We start from the raw sequence: 15,832 nt of genomic DNA, 5'->3' as shown, positions 1-15,832 counted from the left end.
CCTGGCAATGCCAGGCTGCATAGAAGACATAGGGACAACAAGCTCCACAAATTCAAACACAAATTGACACATCTATTACAGCACTGCAGTGGCAGTCTGCCTTCCTTTTGAATTAAACCACCCTTCTTGATTCTTGACAAATTATCATATTTATGGTAAACACTTGACAGGATTGCTTCACCGCTCATGTGAATAAACTGTACAAATGTGAAGTTGCGTCTGGCAACAGTGAATAGACAGAGTGTCAAGAGACAATTTAAATAGACAGCTATTTTGCTCAGAGGTGGATCATTCATAAACCACTTGCACACACCAGCACACGTGTGTCCATGCACGTACTAGCCTACACCAGAGCCTTCTGGCCTACACACAGTCAAGCATGTGTTTTGTAGCCAAACGCACACACGCACGCACGCGTGTCTCCACGAAACGTTGCTTTCAGAGTTGCCATGTCCGCTTATTATAAGCAACTTTGGGCTTCCTTTTCTGTTAAGTTGCTTGTAAAAATTGATGGTTACGTTTTTTTTGGGGCTTGTTTAAGTGTAACTTGCTTATTTAGGCTTGCTTCCAAATGTTAATTATTACGTAAACCAGTGGTTCTCAAATCTTTTCATGAAAGTGTTTTGTGCCAGGCACCAGTTTTGTTGTTCGAATGTTTCAAAAACATTTAAAAAAAACACACACACATTTTATTGCGAGAGTTTTTTGAAAATAGCAGATCTACAAGATATACGACTATTTTCAAATAGTGCTCACGCTTCTTTTGGGCTTGTTTTTGTAGACCTGGTTGCTTATTTCTGTCGCAGAATCTGGCAACGCTAGTTGCTTTCCGAAACCCCGCGAGATGATAACCAGGAAGTACTGTACAACATGCCTGGTTGTGTAAATGTTTCCAATGTCCTCAGTGCGGTGATATAAACCTAAACCTTCCCCCATGGCGGGACGTCTTAAGGTAATCTGACTGTACCTACTGTATAATATATATATGACAGTGGTTTTCAACCTTTTTCATATCAAGGTCCATTATTTATTTGTCATTTGAGCCACGGATTCATCACCATTTGATGAGATAGATTCTCAGACCCAAGACTTTAGAATATTTTGTTATCGTTGTTTTGTTATTTTGTCGACAATTCCATGCTGTATTGATGTTGGTATCATAGGAGAGATAACAGGCAAACGTTGATCAAAATAACAATTATTTAATTAAGTAAATGCAGATGTTTAACAATAGTTTAACTTTTACACTATCAAAGAGTTAAATAGCCTATCTATTTGGTTCCATTTGGTTACCAACTCTCCATCATTTAGCTGGGGACCACCTGGAACCCCCTCAAGGACCACTAGTGGTCCCCGGACCACTGGTTGAGAACCACTGATATATGAGATGATCAGCTCTGTTAAATCGTGAATGACAGTATGTTCACCTATTCAGTAGTTGCTGCATGTTTACCAGCTACACCAGGCTACCACAGTATCCTACCTTAACCACGTGAACCCCAATTCATCCATCATATTAATTTCTGGGGGAACATTAGCCAAAAATAGCAGATCTACAAGCTCACAAGGTAGATGGTTTATTTTTGGTGGTGTAGACGGTAAAATGTGGTCCATGTACAGAGCCAACTTATAGGTCCAGTTTGCTGAGGTGACTTACAGGGTTTAAGACAGTGGTTAATAATACTGTAATGCACATGTTCAATGAAAGAGACCATGTGGTGGAGTAAAAGTACAAAAGTATTGGCATTAAGATATACTTAAAGCATAGATCGGCTGTTTTCAAATGGCCGAAATATATATAGGGCTGAAGTGGTTAGTGTTTTGTGATAAAAATCTAAATCTACAAAGTAACAAGTAACTAAAGCTAAATTGGAAATACTGAAGAAAGTAAAAAATACCTCAAAATTATAGTACAGTACTTGAGTTGTAAATGTACTTAGTTACTTTACACCACTGACTTGTACTTTTGCCACTTTGAACTTTGTTCATATTGCTTTTTTTGAGGACATTGCTTTTTTTTATTCCATTCATTGTAGAAGCAATTTAAGGATGCGGTGCAGATCATCAGCTCCGGTAGCGTCCTGTTTGCCTCCTACCTCACTGTGGTTGGAGATGAGCATTTCTATGCCAGCTATCTCATGCCCTGCCTGCAGAGGATTGTGGGTGCAGAGACGGCCCACGTGGTGGCGGTGAAGATGATCGGTCTCGGTCTTGTACCTCTAAACCGTTACCAGGACCCTGCTTCTCTGGTGAGATTCAAGATTCATGATTGCTTTCTTTGTCATTTGTTTTCCATCTGCAAGCAGTGCTAGAAAAATAAACGAAATTATGTTTCTCCCAGTAAGAGACAGCAGAATTCATAAAAGAATTCAAACGTAAAAACAAACAGGGCAGAAACATACCCCATCGACCTGAATAAAAAGGGTATGTTTCTGCACTGTTTGTTTTTACGTTTTTATTCTTTTATGAAGTGTGAAGGGGCATCACACCCAGTCATACCACCACCAATGGTTCTCAAACCTTTTCATGTCAAGGACCCCCACATTTACAGTGTATGTGTATGTGGCTGGGGACCCCATCAGACAATATTTTGTGCCAACAGGGACCCCCCCCCCCATACAAGATATGTGTTGTAAACATGTTTTATACCACATTTTTCAAAAATGTTCAAGATCTTTTTGAAAATAGCAGATCTAAAAGCTTAAAATGCTTTGAGCTTGTACTTCAGCTACTTTCAAATAGCTGATGTATTTTAGGTTAAAGTGGTTCAACTGATTTTGATCTTATATGAACAAAAAAATTCTGGCCCCAGGGGTCCATCGAGGACCCCTGGGGCTCCCTGGACCCCACTTTAAGAAAGCCTTGTTTTTAAAAAGAAAATGCCGAAAATGGCATATCCACAAGTTGTTATCTGCAAGCTCATTCATAAACTTTCCGGCGATTGACACAATTGTACAATGTCTAAAATAGGAGTTTTGTCCATACAGCCATTGCTGCACTAAACAAACTGCCTCGCTGATATGTATTACTTAACACATTAGTCAATATTGGACCTTGTATGACTTGTTTGTTGTTGTGTCAACAGGAAGTGAATGTCCTGGGACGGAGGTTCAAGAACCCTATTGGGATTGCAGCAGGCTTTGACAAGCATGGAGAGGCTGTAGATGGACTGTACAAAGTGGGTTTTGGCTTTGTCGAGGTAGGGACCATCACCCCCCAACCTCAGCCAGGGAACCCCAAACCGCGCGTGTTCCGTCTGACATCCGACCAAGCAGTCATTAACAGGTGGGCCTTGAGGAAGCTGTGTGGGGTTAATTGACAGTGGAGTGAAATAAAGGGGATTCGGTCAAAATCATAGAATCGCTCACATTTACTCCCTCTTAGTTTTGTTCTAGTGTTAGCACCGTGTGTGGTAGCATGGTCGACACCGTATGTTCCTTTGAACGACATGAAAAATGTAATGGCAGAATAACAAACAATAAGGGCGCCCTGGTGGCTAACCTGTTAGAACGCATACTATTAAGGCTCAGATCTTGCTCAGCCGACCCAGATTCGAATCCAACCCGAGGCCCTTGCTGCATGTCCTTCCCCATCTATTTTCCAAATAAAAAGAAGAAATGCATCTCTGAGTGTATTACAATGTAAGAAATCATCTCTCTGGCTTACGGTCACTTGATATTTAACATTGACCATGTCCACTGGTGTGGATCCTGGCTGTGTAGACTAGAAGAAACATTGTCTGAGACAACAGAAGACTGACTTTAGTATAATAATACATATATTTTGTTTTTGTATTATGACAATTGTTGAGACATCTTAATTATTGAGTATTTCTATATTAAATTATGTTAGTGAGTGCTATAAGCCCTTCTAATTAAGCAGACTCTAGAGTTTAATGTTTACCATATGTACGATTTCTTCAACATGGCCAGAAGGGGTGTTTTCCAAAAATAAGGAGGGTCTTGATGCCCAATTAACTAGTGGAAAACAGCAACCGTCATCCATTACAATTAAACAATTACAGAGGAAATCCTTGAATGTTACTTTGACGTTGTAAGTCATATTTGCATGCTGTAAGCAACAGTGAGTGTATTCCACTTGCATAAACACAAGACAATCTCATTAGCCTCAGTACTGTAGTTTATGCTAAAGACTAGTTTAAGCAAAATCGAATGGAGGCACATTCCGAAGAACAACATTTTTTAAACCATATTTTACCATGTTCAAAGAGAAAATGCTGACTACATGCTGCATCTCTGAAGCCTATTAATTACTAAGAATTAAATATCTGGTAAAAGGCCTGAGGATATGGCTTCCTATTACCACTTTTTACTTACTTTATAGTTACAAGTTAAAATGCAAATTAAATACTGCCAGGCGTTTACAGGCCTTTCATGTTTTGCTTATTTTCTGTTCTCTCTGGAAGTCTACAGGCATGCTCATCAATATTAATTTATGAGCTATAACAAAATATTGAAACATTGAAAAATATCACATGAATGGTTTATTGTTATAATAAATAATACATAATAATTACATGTAATGCTATACCAAGGAAGTCTTGTCATTTGTAATTTGGTTACACAAGTCATGCAAAGCTAAATGACTTTGAAAAAGTCATTTTGCAAAGCAAAATGAACATTACTCTGATTGGCAGCCTTAAACAATTTTGACCTTTGATTACTTGAATTTCACCAAACAAAACAGAAGAAAATATTGTTTTAAATGGTTGCCTGATCATATCTGGTTTCACTAACAAATTAGCTGTGACAACACAAACACAATCTCAAGACCTTTGAGAAAGAGTTGGGCTTTAACATGATCACAAATTATCAAAGTAATTCTCATCATCATGATATCATTTATTGTTACCTTATTGTCCTGCCTGTTTTTTCCTGGAAGTATTCTGTTAGTTAAAAGTAAGATTTTTTGCAACAAATTCACATATAATGCCATCAGTCCATAAATGCATTTCTGTGGATAGGGAGAATAATTAAGTACAGCGAGAAATTGCATCAGTCTGAATTGCCCTTTTTACAGCTCGGTGCAACCACTTGCAAGTACTTGCACCTCGTTGCATTGCGAATCATTTGTGTGGACTGGGAATTACTGAGCAGGATTTCCCTTCAGAGGCCAAATAAGAGGCTGAGGATGATAATGTCATGTCAACTGTGTGTGTGTGTGTGTGTGTGTGTGTGTGTGTGTGTGTGTGTGTGTGTGTGTGTGTGTGTGTGTGTGTGTGTGTGTGTGTGTGTGTGTGTGTGTGTGTGTGTGTGTGTGTGTGTGTGTGTGTGTGTGTGTGTGTGTGTGTGTGTGTGTTCAGGTATGGATTCAACAGCTGTGGCTTGGAGGATGTGCAGGTGAGGCTGAAGTCTAGGGAAGCAGCTCAGCAGGAGCTGAGCAAAGGTAGGAACTAACATACAGTATCTTGGCTTTCTGTAGAGAGTTAAAGGGTTAGTTCAGATTTTTTGAGTATTTCTTGTAGGAAATACTTACCATTAATGTAGTGGTTGCAAAGGTATTAATTGATTGCCCGAGTCCCGTGGTCAGAGTTATGGTCCGGTTCTGATGAATATGAAGTAGTTCCGGTAGATTAGTAGATTTGGTGGGGACCGCTCATTAAAAATAAATTAATAAAAAAAACTAGGGTCATTTGTATTGTTGACCTATTTCTACCATATAGTGCAGGTTTCGTTCAATTTCGACCCCTCTGTCACATGGTACTATTTTTTGTGTCATATATTTTGTGCGTGAGTAGGCTGCCGCGGTGTAGTGATTCTGGACACAAACATTAGTACCATGTGAGTCTGAAGGCTTTATCCTATAGATGGGTTTCCCGTTGGTAAACATGAGAGGATGATGCGCGCGCAGTGGAGGGAAGAGCCTGTAGAGGGCGCTATTACCCGCAGCAGCTCTGGCCATTGCACATTGATAAAATAAATGGTCTTCACCGGGTTTAATGAAAGTAGATTAAATGATGCAGTTTGTAATATCTTCTTTACTCAATAAAAATGATTTGTCGGAAGTTGGATCTGTCTGTATATAATAGCAGCATTATGCCTATTATGCCTATAATAGCAGCATTATGCCTATCTAAATCCCGAAAATAACAATAGAGTGAATGGCACTTCCGGGTCGTTCTACCTCCCGCATGCGCAGATCGCACACTCTGCTCTGTGATGACGTCGCGCGGAAACCCATCTATACCATAGTACTTGTTGTGACAGTGTCAGAAGTCAGAATATCCTGTCTGTTCACCAAATAATCTATAAACCTAATTCATTCGTTGTCTCCGCCCAGGCCGAAGGCATGGCCGAGACTATGTTTTGCCCCCTGTTCTTCCGTCCGTGTGTGTCCGTCCGTCTGTGGACAGCTAATCTCGATCGACGTGAAACTATGCACACACACTCCCTGAATGCCAGAGCAGAACCCCTGGCCAAAGTTATAACGCCACCAGGAAGCCGATTTTTGCATAACAACGTTTTTTATATTACTCCTACAGATTTTGTCCAAATGGCACGCAAATCGATAAACAGTATCTCTATAGTTTCATATTCCATCCTGATTGGCTTCCAAAGTTTGCAAGAGGGGTCCGTTTTGAACAAAATGCCTCAAATCATTAATGCAGCGTGCGATTGCCATGAAACTGCACGCACATTCCCGACTAGGCCAAGGAAGAAGCCACTCTACATTTTTCAAATCGGCCTCATGAGTCAGGGTGGCGCTATAACTGGACCGATCGGCGTGAAACTTTGCACGCACACTCCCTAGAAGCCAAGGAAAAATCTCTGCTCTGCATTTTTCACATCTGCCTTTTATAGTGCCACCAGGAGGCCAATCTTTGCAAAACACATTTTTTGATACAGTATTAGATTTTGTCCAAACATCATGCAAATCGGTACACCTTATCTCTATAGTCATGTGATCAAGACAGATCTGTCAGATTTTTTATAATTCATCCTGAATCGGCTAAGATTGACTTCTACTACCTGGCCTGGCGGAGACCTGTGCTCCAAGAAGCACATTTTCTAGTTGACTCTGTAAAGCCTACATAGCTTGTAGTCAACATTTCTCAATGAAACATATAGAGGCCATCATTGCAGTTGTAGTCTTTACTCTCACTAGAAAACTGTCTAGCAATCTTTGATAGCAACTTGATTAACAAAAGCTACTTCACAACAACAATGCTGGTGTAATTAAGACATTAGCTCAGCGTTTTACATACGTGGAATACATAGATTATAAGGATGTGTGCTTTGTTTTCCCAAAGCAAATGTGAATACATGGACAATACTTGTTTTGTTTTATTCTGTACTTCTCTAGAATGATGATCTTGACCTGCCCTTCATGTATTTTTCCTATTTATACTGCCCAATTAGCACATCTGCCCCAATGAGTCATGTCTTTAATGTGTGTGTGTGTGTGTGTGTGTGTGTGTGTGTGTGTGTGTGTGTGTGTGTGTGTGTGTGTGTGTGTGTGTGTGTGTGTGTGTGTGTGTGTGTGTGTGTGTGTGTGTGTGTGTGTGTGTGTGTGTGTGTGTGTGTGTGTGTGCATGTGTCTTTATTCATAGCTGGACTGCCCCTGGGCATCAACCTGGGGAAAAACAAGCTGTCTCAGGATGCGGGGGCAGATTACCTGGAAGGGGTGAAAGTGCTAGGCCCTCTAGCCGACTACTTAGTTGTAAATGTGAGCAGTCCTAATACCCCAGGTCTCAGGGATCTACAGGGAAAGGCTGAGCTCCATCAGCTCCTGCATAAGGTAGGATTTCTTCCCCAAAGATCTTCATAAGGACTGTTCTCCAGCAAGAGTCCATTTACTGTCAGTGGTAAACATTTTACCAGATGATTCACTTCCCTCATTCACCTCAAAAGTGCATAAGCGTTGTTACTACTGGTCATGTGCTTTGTAATTTTTTTTGGGGATGTTTAGCCATAAAGAAATAAATGCATTTCATGCATGCACATAACAGCTAATGATAGTATCAATATGCTAAACCTTGCCACCTGTCATCAGTGCTTTGTACCTACTGTTTTTGAATGGGTTAGACATGATGAAATGCATTCCATGCATGTGATAATGTCAGTTTCAGGACGGCAATGTCAATTATAAAGACAGTGTGGTTTAATAATAAATATTTAATGGTACTTCTACTACTTCTAAGAATTTGAACACATCTTTAGTGAATTACTCTAACTGTTATTAGAGCGCACTGAATTTGTAGACAATCAAATGGGGGCTGGTTCCCTGTTGACATCTCCATAGTCAATCATCACAGACTTATCCCACAATACGTACTGTTATCTAAACTAAGGCTTTTAGTTTGAGTGCAGTAAATGTTAACACATTCACCGCCAAAGACGGATATATCCGTCTTTTTTTTTTTTTTTTTTTTTAAACGTCCAAAACCCAAGATAACGTGATCCGAAGATTTACTGCTCCATTCACTTCCTGGTTAACTCATTACTTTAAAACCTTGTATCTCAGCTCCTGTGTAAAACATTTTTTTACTATGTATTTTTGGCGAAACATGCTATTTTCAACTGGGTTAGGGTATAACAAGAGAACGGGAGGTCACGATGACATTTTTTTCTTCCACGGAAGCACAGTGATTTCCTCCGTGATAGAGCACCGAATTCTGACGTAATTTACACATCCTAGGTTTGTCTACCTGGTTCGCGGTTTTCCACCCCCATTCTGAATCCCCATAGACGTATTTAATATCGCGTCAAATAAGAACTGTGTTCCAAAAATAAACGAATGACCCCGGCGGTTTTACTCTTATGGATATGAAGCATCAACTGACGGTGAGAAAACGCTAATGTTACTTCCGCCGAATTAGTTACATTTTCGCCAGGAACAGACTGTATCAAATATAAGTGACTGACTGTCATAAACGATACAGAACTTCCTCCCTGACAATATCGCAGAGACAGTTTGTTTATTTTTGGACCACAATTCTTATATGAGACGATTCTATGATGACCCAATGTTATCCTCCATAGCGAAATTACTTTACGAACCCGGGGATGAACGAGTGACGTCAGGACTTCTGTACTCTATTAGCAACCATCAGGGGATCGATCATACTGGAGATAAATATTCTGTTGTTCTTGAAAAAAAAAATCAGAATCAGGGGTCATCAACATGCCGGCTTGTGATGGACATTTTCCTCAAACTACATTTTTGCCACGGACATACAAAATGAGTGGTCAATAATATTACCATAAATACTAAATGTACTAGTCCAGTAGAAACGATGGAGAACTCATGCTGTGTTTTTAAAGAGGGAGAGTGGGGTTAGTCCTCAATCCTGCCTTTGTACTTTATTTTATTAAGATAGTAAGTAGGAAAGCTGAGAGGGAAGGCGTAGATGGAGCAATTTGTAACCCAGTTTCGAAAATTGCTTTAAAAGTCAAGTGTATTATTGTTATTATTTCCTTGGCCATCTCTGCACTTTTGTCTACTTTCTACTTCACTTTCTTCTTCTTTCTAAATTGAACTAATGGCTTTGAACTTTTCAAAGCATTAAAGACAATCAGAAACAGGGAGAAGAATTGTCACATTGACAAATGTCATATCCTGTTCTGTATCCGCCACTGTCTGGTACCTGGTTTAACAAGGTTTGAATACCTGTCTGGCTGTGTCTTCATTAGAGTGTTAATATCAATGGGCATTTGGGAAACTAAGCTCTTATCGTGTTAAACTAAGTTAAAATCACGTCATTCATTGGCATGAAAGACATTTTTTGGAATGGTTCTCGGCAGTGGCGTTTCTGGGTGTACTGGCACCTTAGGCCAGTGGTTCTCACAAGTGGGGTCTGGGAACCCCCAGGGGTCCTTGAGGGGTCCCCAGCAAAATTGCTTAATAGCATCAAAATCAGTTTAACCACTTTAAATCTTTTTTATACATCAGCATACAACAATGGACAGCAGGCATCTTGTCTTGATGAGAGTACCTGTTCTGAATATTGAGCAGTGTGTATAATCCATTATCATGATGATGATTATATTATATATGAATTATATTCTGATTTGATTTGAGTGTCGAGGTGTCCAATGATAATGTAGTAGAGTAAAATAACAATTTATTTCAAATGTATTGAAGTAAAATTGAAAGTTGTGATGAGTAGGCTATTAACTCAAGTAAAGTATAGAAGTATTGAAACAAAGTACTTGTACTTTGTTACTTTACACCACTGGTATTTCTGCATTAATTCAATCAGTGTCCTACCTATTCTGAAGAAAACCTGGAGACTGGCAAGTCAGCCACTGTATACTGGCTCTAGTATTACATTTTTTTAAATCAAAGATTTGCCGTGGAGGGGGGCATGGTGGACAGCTAAAAGGTCCTGGGTTAGATTCCCGCAGGGGATGCTGTGGGCGCTGGGGGCGTGTCCTCTCCTCCGTGTCATCAGTGCCCATACCCTAGGTGGGGTTGGCGAAAAGGCCTTTCTGTGTGGAGTTTGCATGTTCTCCCCATGTCTCCTAGGGTAGGTACCCTCACAAAAACATGCAGTAATCCTAATATCCTAACAATACTGCCTCCCCCTGGCCAGCCGGGGCGCCTAATGGAGGGGAAAGGAACTGGTTGGAATAACGTGTTCCTTCCACGCGCTACGTCCAACCGGGGAAACTCTACCCTGTCAGGTGATAAGAAGGTCAGTTGGCTCTCATGCATTGAAGGAGGCATGAGCTCGGCCCTGGCCTCCCTAGGTTGGCAGAGGGAGTGGGTACCCAGGATTACATAGACAATTGGCACTGGGTGCAAATAATAGGGTTATAAAATCGTGGGATAAAAAAATAGAAAAAGATTTGCCGTTGCCACGGACACGTTTATTGCTGAGCATGAATGTGCCCAGCAAATTTCATGGTAATCTTCCCATTTGATTCTGCAATACCCTGTGTGCTAATGGGAATTTTGGCCTACGGGTGGCTTGGGAGGTTTCATCCTCCAGGGAGCATGATTCCAATTCCCTGGCAATCCAATAATTTGTTTTCAAGATCTCATGTTTGGTACAAACATAAAGTACCTGTCATATTGTAATTGTATGAGCAATTGACGCCGATGAGACTGTCGGGGAGATTATGAGACCGTGTTGTGTTGCGTTAGTTCTCTCTCTCTCTCCCTCTCTGTTTGCACAGATATTATTCAACAGGCGACTATAATAATTATATGACCCTCTCTCATGAGAGAGCATCGTGCTGGTTCAGATGGACAGACTGGGTGGGTTGACTTGTTCTCAATGCATGAATAACTTGTTAACATTCAGATGTTAAGGAGTTGAGTCCTTACAACACCCTTGTTTAGTAGCCTAGGCTGACGTTTGTTTTCAACTAGGCTACCCAAAGCAATTGGCTAATTGAGCCATAGATCGTCTTGAGAGGGCCACGTAATCAAATAATAATGGTGTTGACCCCTAGTGAATGCTCCACGGAGCCAGACAGAGCCTGACATAAAGCACAGAAGAAATTGCTCACCTATATGGTCAATAGGCGATTGGATCAGGTATTTGCGACAGTTATTTGGACATTGGACAACGTGAAAATATTGTGGAGAATATTTCAGAGATTCTAGACACTTTCTTTTGCCATTTAAGCTGTCTCAGTTGTACTCAATGTTCTGTACACCAGCTTCATCGCCATCTATGTTTACTCTGTCAGTTGCTACCGCTCCATTTAACAACTCCAATACATGTCCCTCAGGTGCTGAAGGAGCGTGATGCATTGCCAGGAAATAATAAACCCCCTGTCTTGGTGAAGATTGCCCCGGACCTCACTTCCCAGGACAAACAGGACATTGCTGATGTTGTCACTGAGGTTAGCATCCATTAATGGTTGTTGATTTTGGCCTGTAGCAACATGTATGTGTTCCTAATGTATTTGCAATGCATGACAGATTTACAAGATTTGTTTTTCAAATGTATTTTTCTAAAAAACGGGTGTTGAAAAGAGGAGGGTAGTCTTATATCTTGGCATATACAGTAGCATCTATAATTCGCCGAACTGCTTTCATATACAACAATTTTTCCAACCCTCATCACAGCAGTGTTTTACCCCAGCCTCTCAGCCGCACATTATTATTGAGCTCATCCATTTAAAAAGATTATGCTTCTCTCCACCTTTCCCTTCAGTATTCCCCTCTCCTCCTTCATTTAATTGACTCGGCAGTTACAAAACCTGAAGCAGGTTTTGTGTGTTCATTGGGGCAAGACAGAGACGAGAGTTAATGGAATGGATGAAATAGAGGATCCTGAACTCAGTGAGGATGAAAAAAAAGCAAACATTTGAAGAGCGCTCTTTCTGTTTACCACCGCATGTCATAACAGAGGCTTGTCTGAGCCAGACGTCTCACATCCTCCCACGCACAAACTCTCTCCACCAGCAGATAATCACACCTGCATTTGATTAGCCCGTCAACAATAAGCATTTGTGTGTTGGACATGTACTGGAGAACTACTGTAGCTGGTTCATATACAGTAGTGGTTCTCAAAGTGGTGTCCGGGGACTCCCAGGGGTCCTTGAAGGGGTTCCAGGGGGGTCCCCACTAGCGAAATTAGTTAATATAACATCAAAATCAGTTTAACAATTTTGAACCCAGATCTTCAAGCTCACAATGCACCGCAATGTGACTCGTTGTGAGCTTTTTTGATCTGCTATTTTTTTTTTAAAATGTAAAAAACAAGTGAGTATATAAGTGAATATATTTTGAAACATTTTAACACAAATCTTGTATGGGGGTCCCTGGCACAAAATATTTTCAGATGGGGGTCCGCAGCCAATGCAAAAGTTTGAGAAATACTGATAAACAGTATCTATTCCTATTTCTCTTTTTCTCTCTCTCTTACCTATCTGTGTTTGTGCTTTGTAGCTGGGAGTGGACGGTCTTATGGTCTCTAATACCACAGTGTCCAGACCAGAGACACTGCAGGACCCTCATCAGTCTGAGGTGGGTGGGCTCAGTGGTCAGCCTCTCAAGGAGCTCTCCACGCATGCCATCAGTGAAATGTACAGCCTCACTAAAGGTACGGACCTCATTTACTGGCTCACATGTGTTTGCCTTCATTTACCGTATTGATTCTGTGAATGACGCGCACAAAATAACACTGCTGCCGGTAATAATGGTGTTTGTCCATGGACCCTATACTCAAGGTTGTGCTTTGTTTCATCTTGTGTACAGGTACATAAGAGTACAATTATTTTTGTTAATAAAACAGTAAAAATAAAAATAAAAAAGAGTGCAAAAAGAGAGAACATCAGCGTATGTACACGTGCATATTAGCTTGGTATGTTATATACACCAATTTATCCCTTGTGTGGTTCTAGGTAGGATACCAATCGTCGGAATTGGCGGTGTGGCCAGTGGGCAGGATGCCATGGACAAGATCCGCGCTGGCGCGTCATTGGTTCAGCTTTACACCGCATTCACCTTTCAGGGACCACCCGTTGTGCGGCGGATAAAGCGGGAGCTGGGACAGCTTCTCAAGTGAGTGTTAATTCGTGGGACTTACTGGTACCGTCTTTCCTACCACATATCCAGGATGCAGGCAGGGTTGGAAAGTCTTTAATGCAGAAGGTTCAGGCCTATGCTACACATTACTAATACAGCTTCCTTTTGACATCTAAACCCTTTAGACTTGGTAAACTGGAGTTGGCTCTGTATTTGGACCACTTTTTTTCTGTCTACACCAAATCTCTTCGACAAAAATAGTTCAGATCTGGTCATTTTAGCTAATGTTCCCCCAAAAATATGGATTCTCGGGTCAAGTGGTTCAACAACCTTCAAAACATTTTCACGTCATAGTGACATATTTATATTCTTCTTGCCTTTCGTGTCCTTCTTATTCCCTATCAACCATCTTTTCACAGGGATCAGGGTTTCAGCAGTGTATCACAGGCAGTAGGCGCTGACCACAGGGCAGCAGATGGGACTGCACATGAACACAGTCTACGTAGAGACAAGGAAAATGTGAACACAGACATTGGGATCACTGCCGAACCAGTCGGTCTGGCTGCCAGCGCCGCTAATTAGCCTAGATGACTCTTAAATTATGCTGCCAATTGCCGTGTGCCCAGAGATCACCCCTTCACTTTTGTGGGTTGTGTTTGGTTTCTACTCCCTCCTGTTGTGACTGACTGAGTTCTTGTTGTCCTAGTGTAGTCTTCTTTGTCTTGTCCTATGTTTTTTTCTGCTTTCTTCACTGTCCCCCGGGCCATTGTAATAACTGGATGGGGGGCGCACTACAAATCCCGAACCTATGAACCTTAGTCTCTCGGGATCTTTCAAAGATGTGTTCCCAGCTCCCTTTAGTTGAAATACATTCTTTTAGAATCCCAAGGGGAAGAGTTCAGAGGTCAAGGAAGGAGCCTGTGAATGGGATACATTTGAACACAATAATAACAAAACGTCCTGCCTTAACTTAAAGCAATAGGATACTTTGGTAAAGGTTTGAGTTGTGTAGTTACCTTGTCATGATGATGATGATATCTGATGAGATATATCTCTCATCATCATCATCAGCATGATATTATCGCTTTGTTGCGCAGTTGATTCCAAATGTATATTTATAATCAACTGTACTGTATATAATTATAAAAATAATAATGGTAATGATAATGAAATAATAATAAAAACCTCTACTAAAGTGACCTATTGCTTTAAAGCATTTTCTGGTCATTTTATTACGACACTTGTTGTGTAATGTTGATTACTTTCTGTATTTGACTGAATGTATGAATTGTTATTGGGAAGCTGCCCTGTGGTTGCAGCTTTTATTTCAGATGTTTATTGTTTAATATTTACAGTATGACACTGTAGCAATTGTTACACAATTGCTCAAGTCCATCCAAACATACATGTAGCATCACAAACTAATGTATAAAGGTGATTTATGTGTAAAGGAAATACTCATTTCATGATTGCTGGAAAGATGTACCAAATGTAATACTGTAAAACTTTCAAACCATTTGTAATCATTTGAACAGTTTTTGTGTTTATTCGTTGGTGACATTCACCAGAAATAGAGGTTGCCGATTCTGATAAAAAAAGATAATATAAAAAGATAATACATTCTAATCATGAGGATCTCGGGATCCAAAAGCCTGGTCCAAGTCCCATTAATTCCATTATAAAATGAAAGTCACATATTAAAAAATATATATAGATTTAAAATGGAGGTACTTATTTGGCTCTGTACACAGAGCATTGGGTGCTGATTTGTTCATCGGTTTGCAAGATTAACTCTGGACAAACACATACACTGATCCTGGCGTGGCTTCATGTGGATCTCAAGCTCTGTGTACACACGCCTATGACCTCAGTCTTCTTCGTACACAGCATCTCTGACGTATGACAAGGTTTCAGCCCCATTCGAGCCCCATTGACTTCCATTATAAAAATCTAATTATATAAAAAATTAACTTTGGCCTACTGAGTCGCTATGTGCACTATAGATTTGCCACAGTCCGCAGACTGGTAGAGCAGTTTGAAAGATCAGCTCTGGATACACACACACAGACATATTTCCAAAATGTGAAAAACTATTTAGTGGAGGTACTTCTGTGGCCTGCTGGCATTGGGCACAATACATTTGGCGCTGACTGGTGACTGGTCTTGCAATTTGTAACATTAGCTCTGGAGACACAGTCACACAGTGCCACGCTGAAAAAAAAAGAAGGAAAAAAATACATTCATTACACAACAAGTACTATATTTGTCTTGATAGTGAGTTTGAAAGTCAATAATTAATATGGAAGAACATGAGATTTTGGGGACCAGTAGTGGCTATTTGAGAACTGTGTGTCATTATCAGAGTTGAAGTGTTTTGATTCCAGTA

The 15,832-nt window shown here is 40.5% G+C and overlaps 1 protein-coding gene across 1 annotated transcript; it reads left to right on the top strand.

Annotated features, from left to right (window-relative positions):
* Positions 1 to 871: 871 nt before the first annotated feature.
* dhodh (dihydroorotate dehydrogenase) lies at positions 872 to 15,388 on the top strand. Its single transcript, XM_080429647.1, has 9 exons — positions 872 to 952; positions 2,037 to 2,249; positions 3,086 to 3,285; positions 5,324 to 5,406; positions 7,571 to 7,758; positions 11,703 to 11,816; positions 12,868 to 13,021; positions 13,323 to 13,482; positions 13,866 to 15,388. Exons 1-9 carry the CDS (start codon positions 935 to 937, stop codon positions 14,026 to 14,028), a joined length of 1,293 nt encoding a protein of 430 aa, XP_080285773.1. The 5' UTR covers positions 872 to 934; the 3' UTR covers positions 14,029 to 15,388.
* The last annotated feature ends 444 nt before the right edge of the window (positions 15,389 to 15,832 follow it).

This window comes from Gymnoscopelus braueri (assembly GCF_963280865.1).
Source record: "Gymnoscopelus braueri genome assembly, chromosome: 1".
Classification (NCBI taxonomy): Eukaryota; Metazoa; Chordata; class Actinopteri; order Myctophiformes; family Myctophidae; genus Gymnoscopelus; species Gymnoscopelus braueri.
The sequence above is the reverse complement of the archived record's forward strand: the minus strand, read 5'-3'. Positions and strand labels throughout refer to the sequence as shown.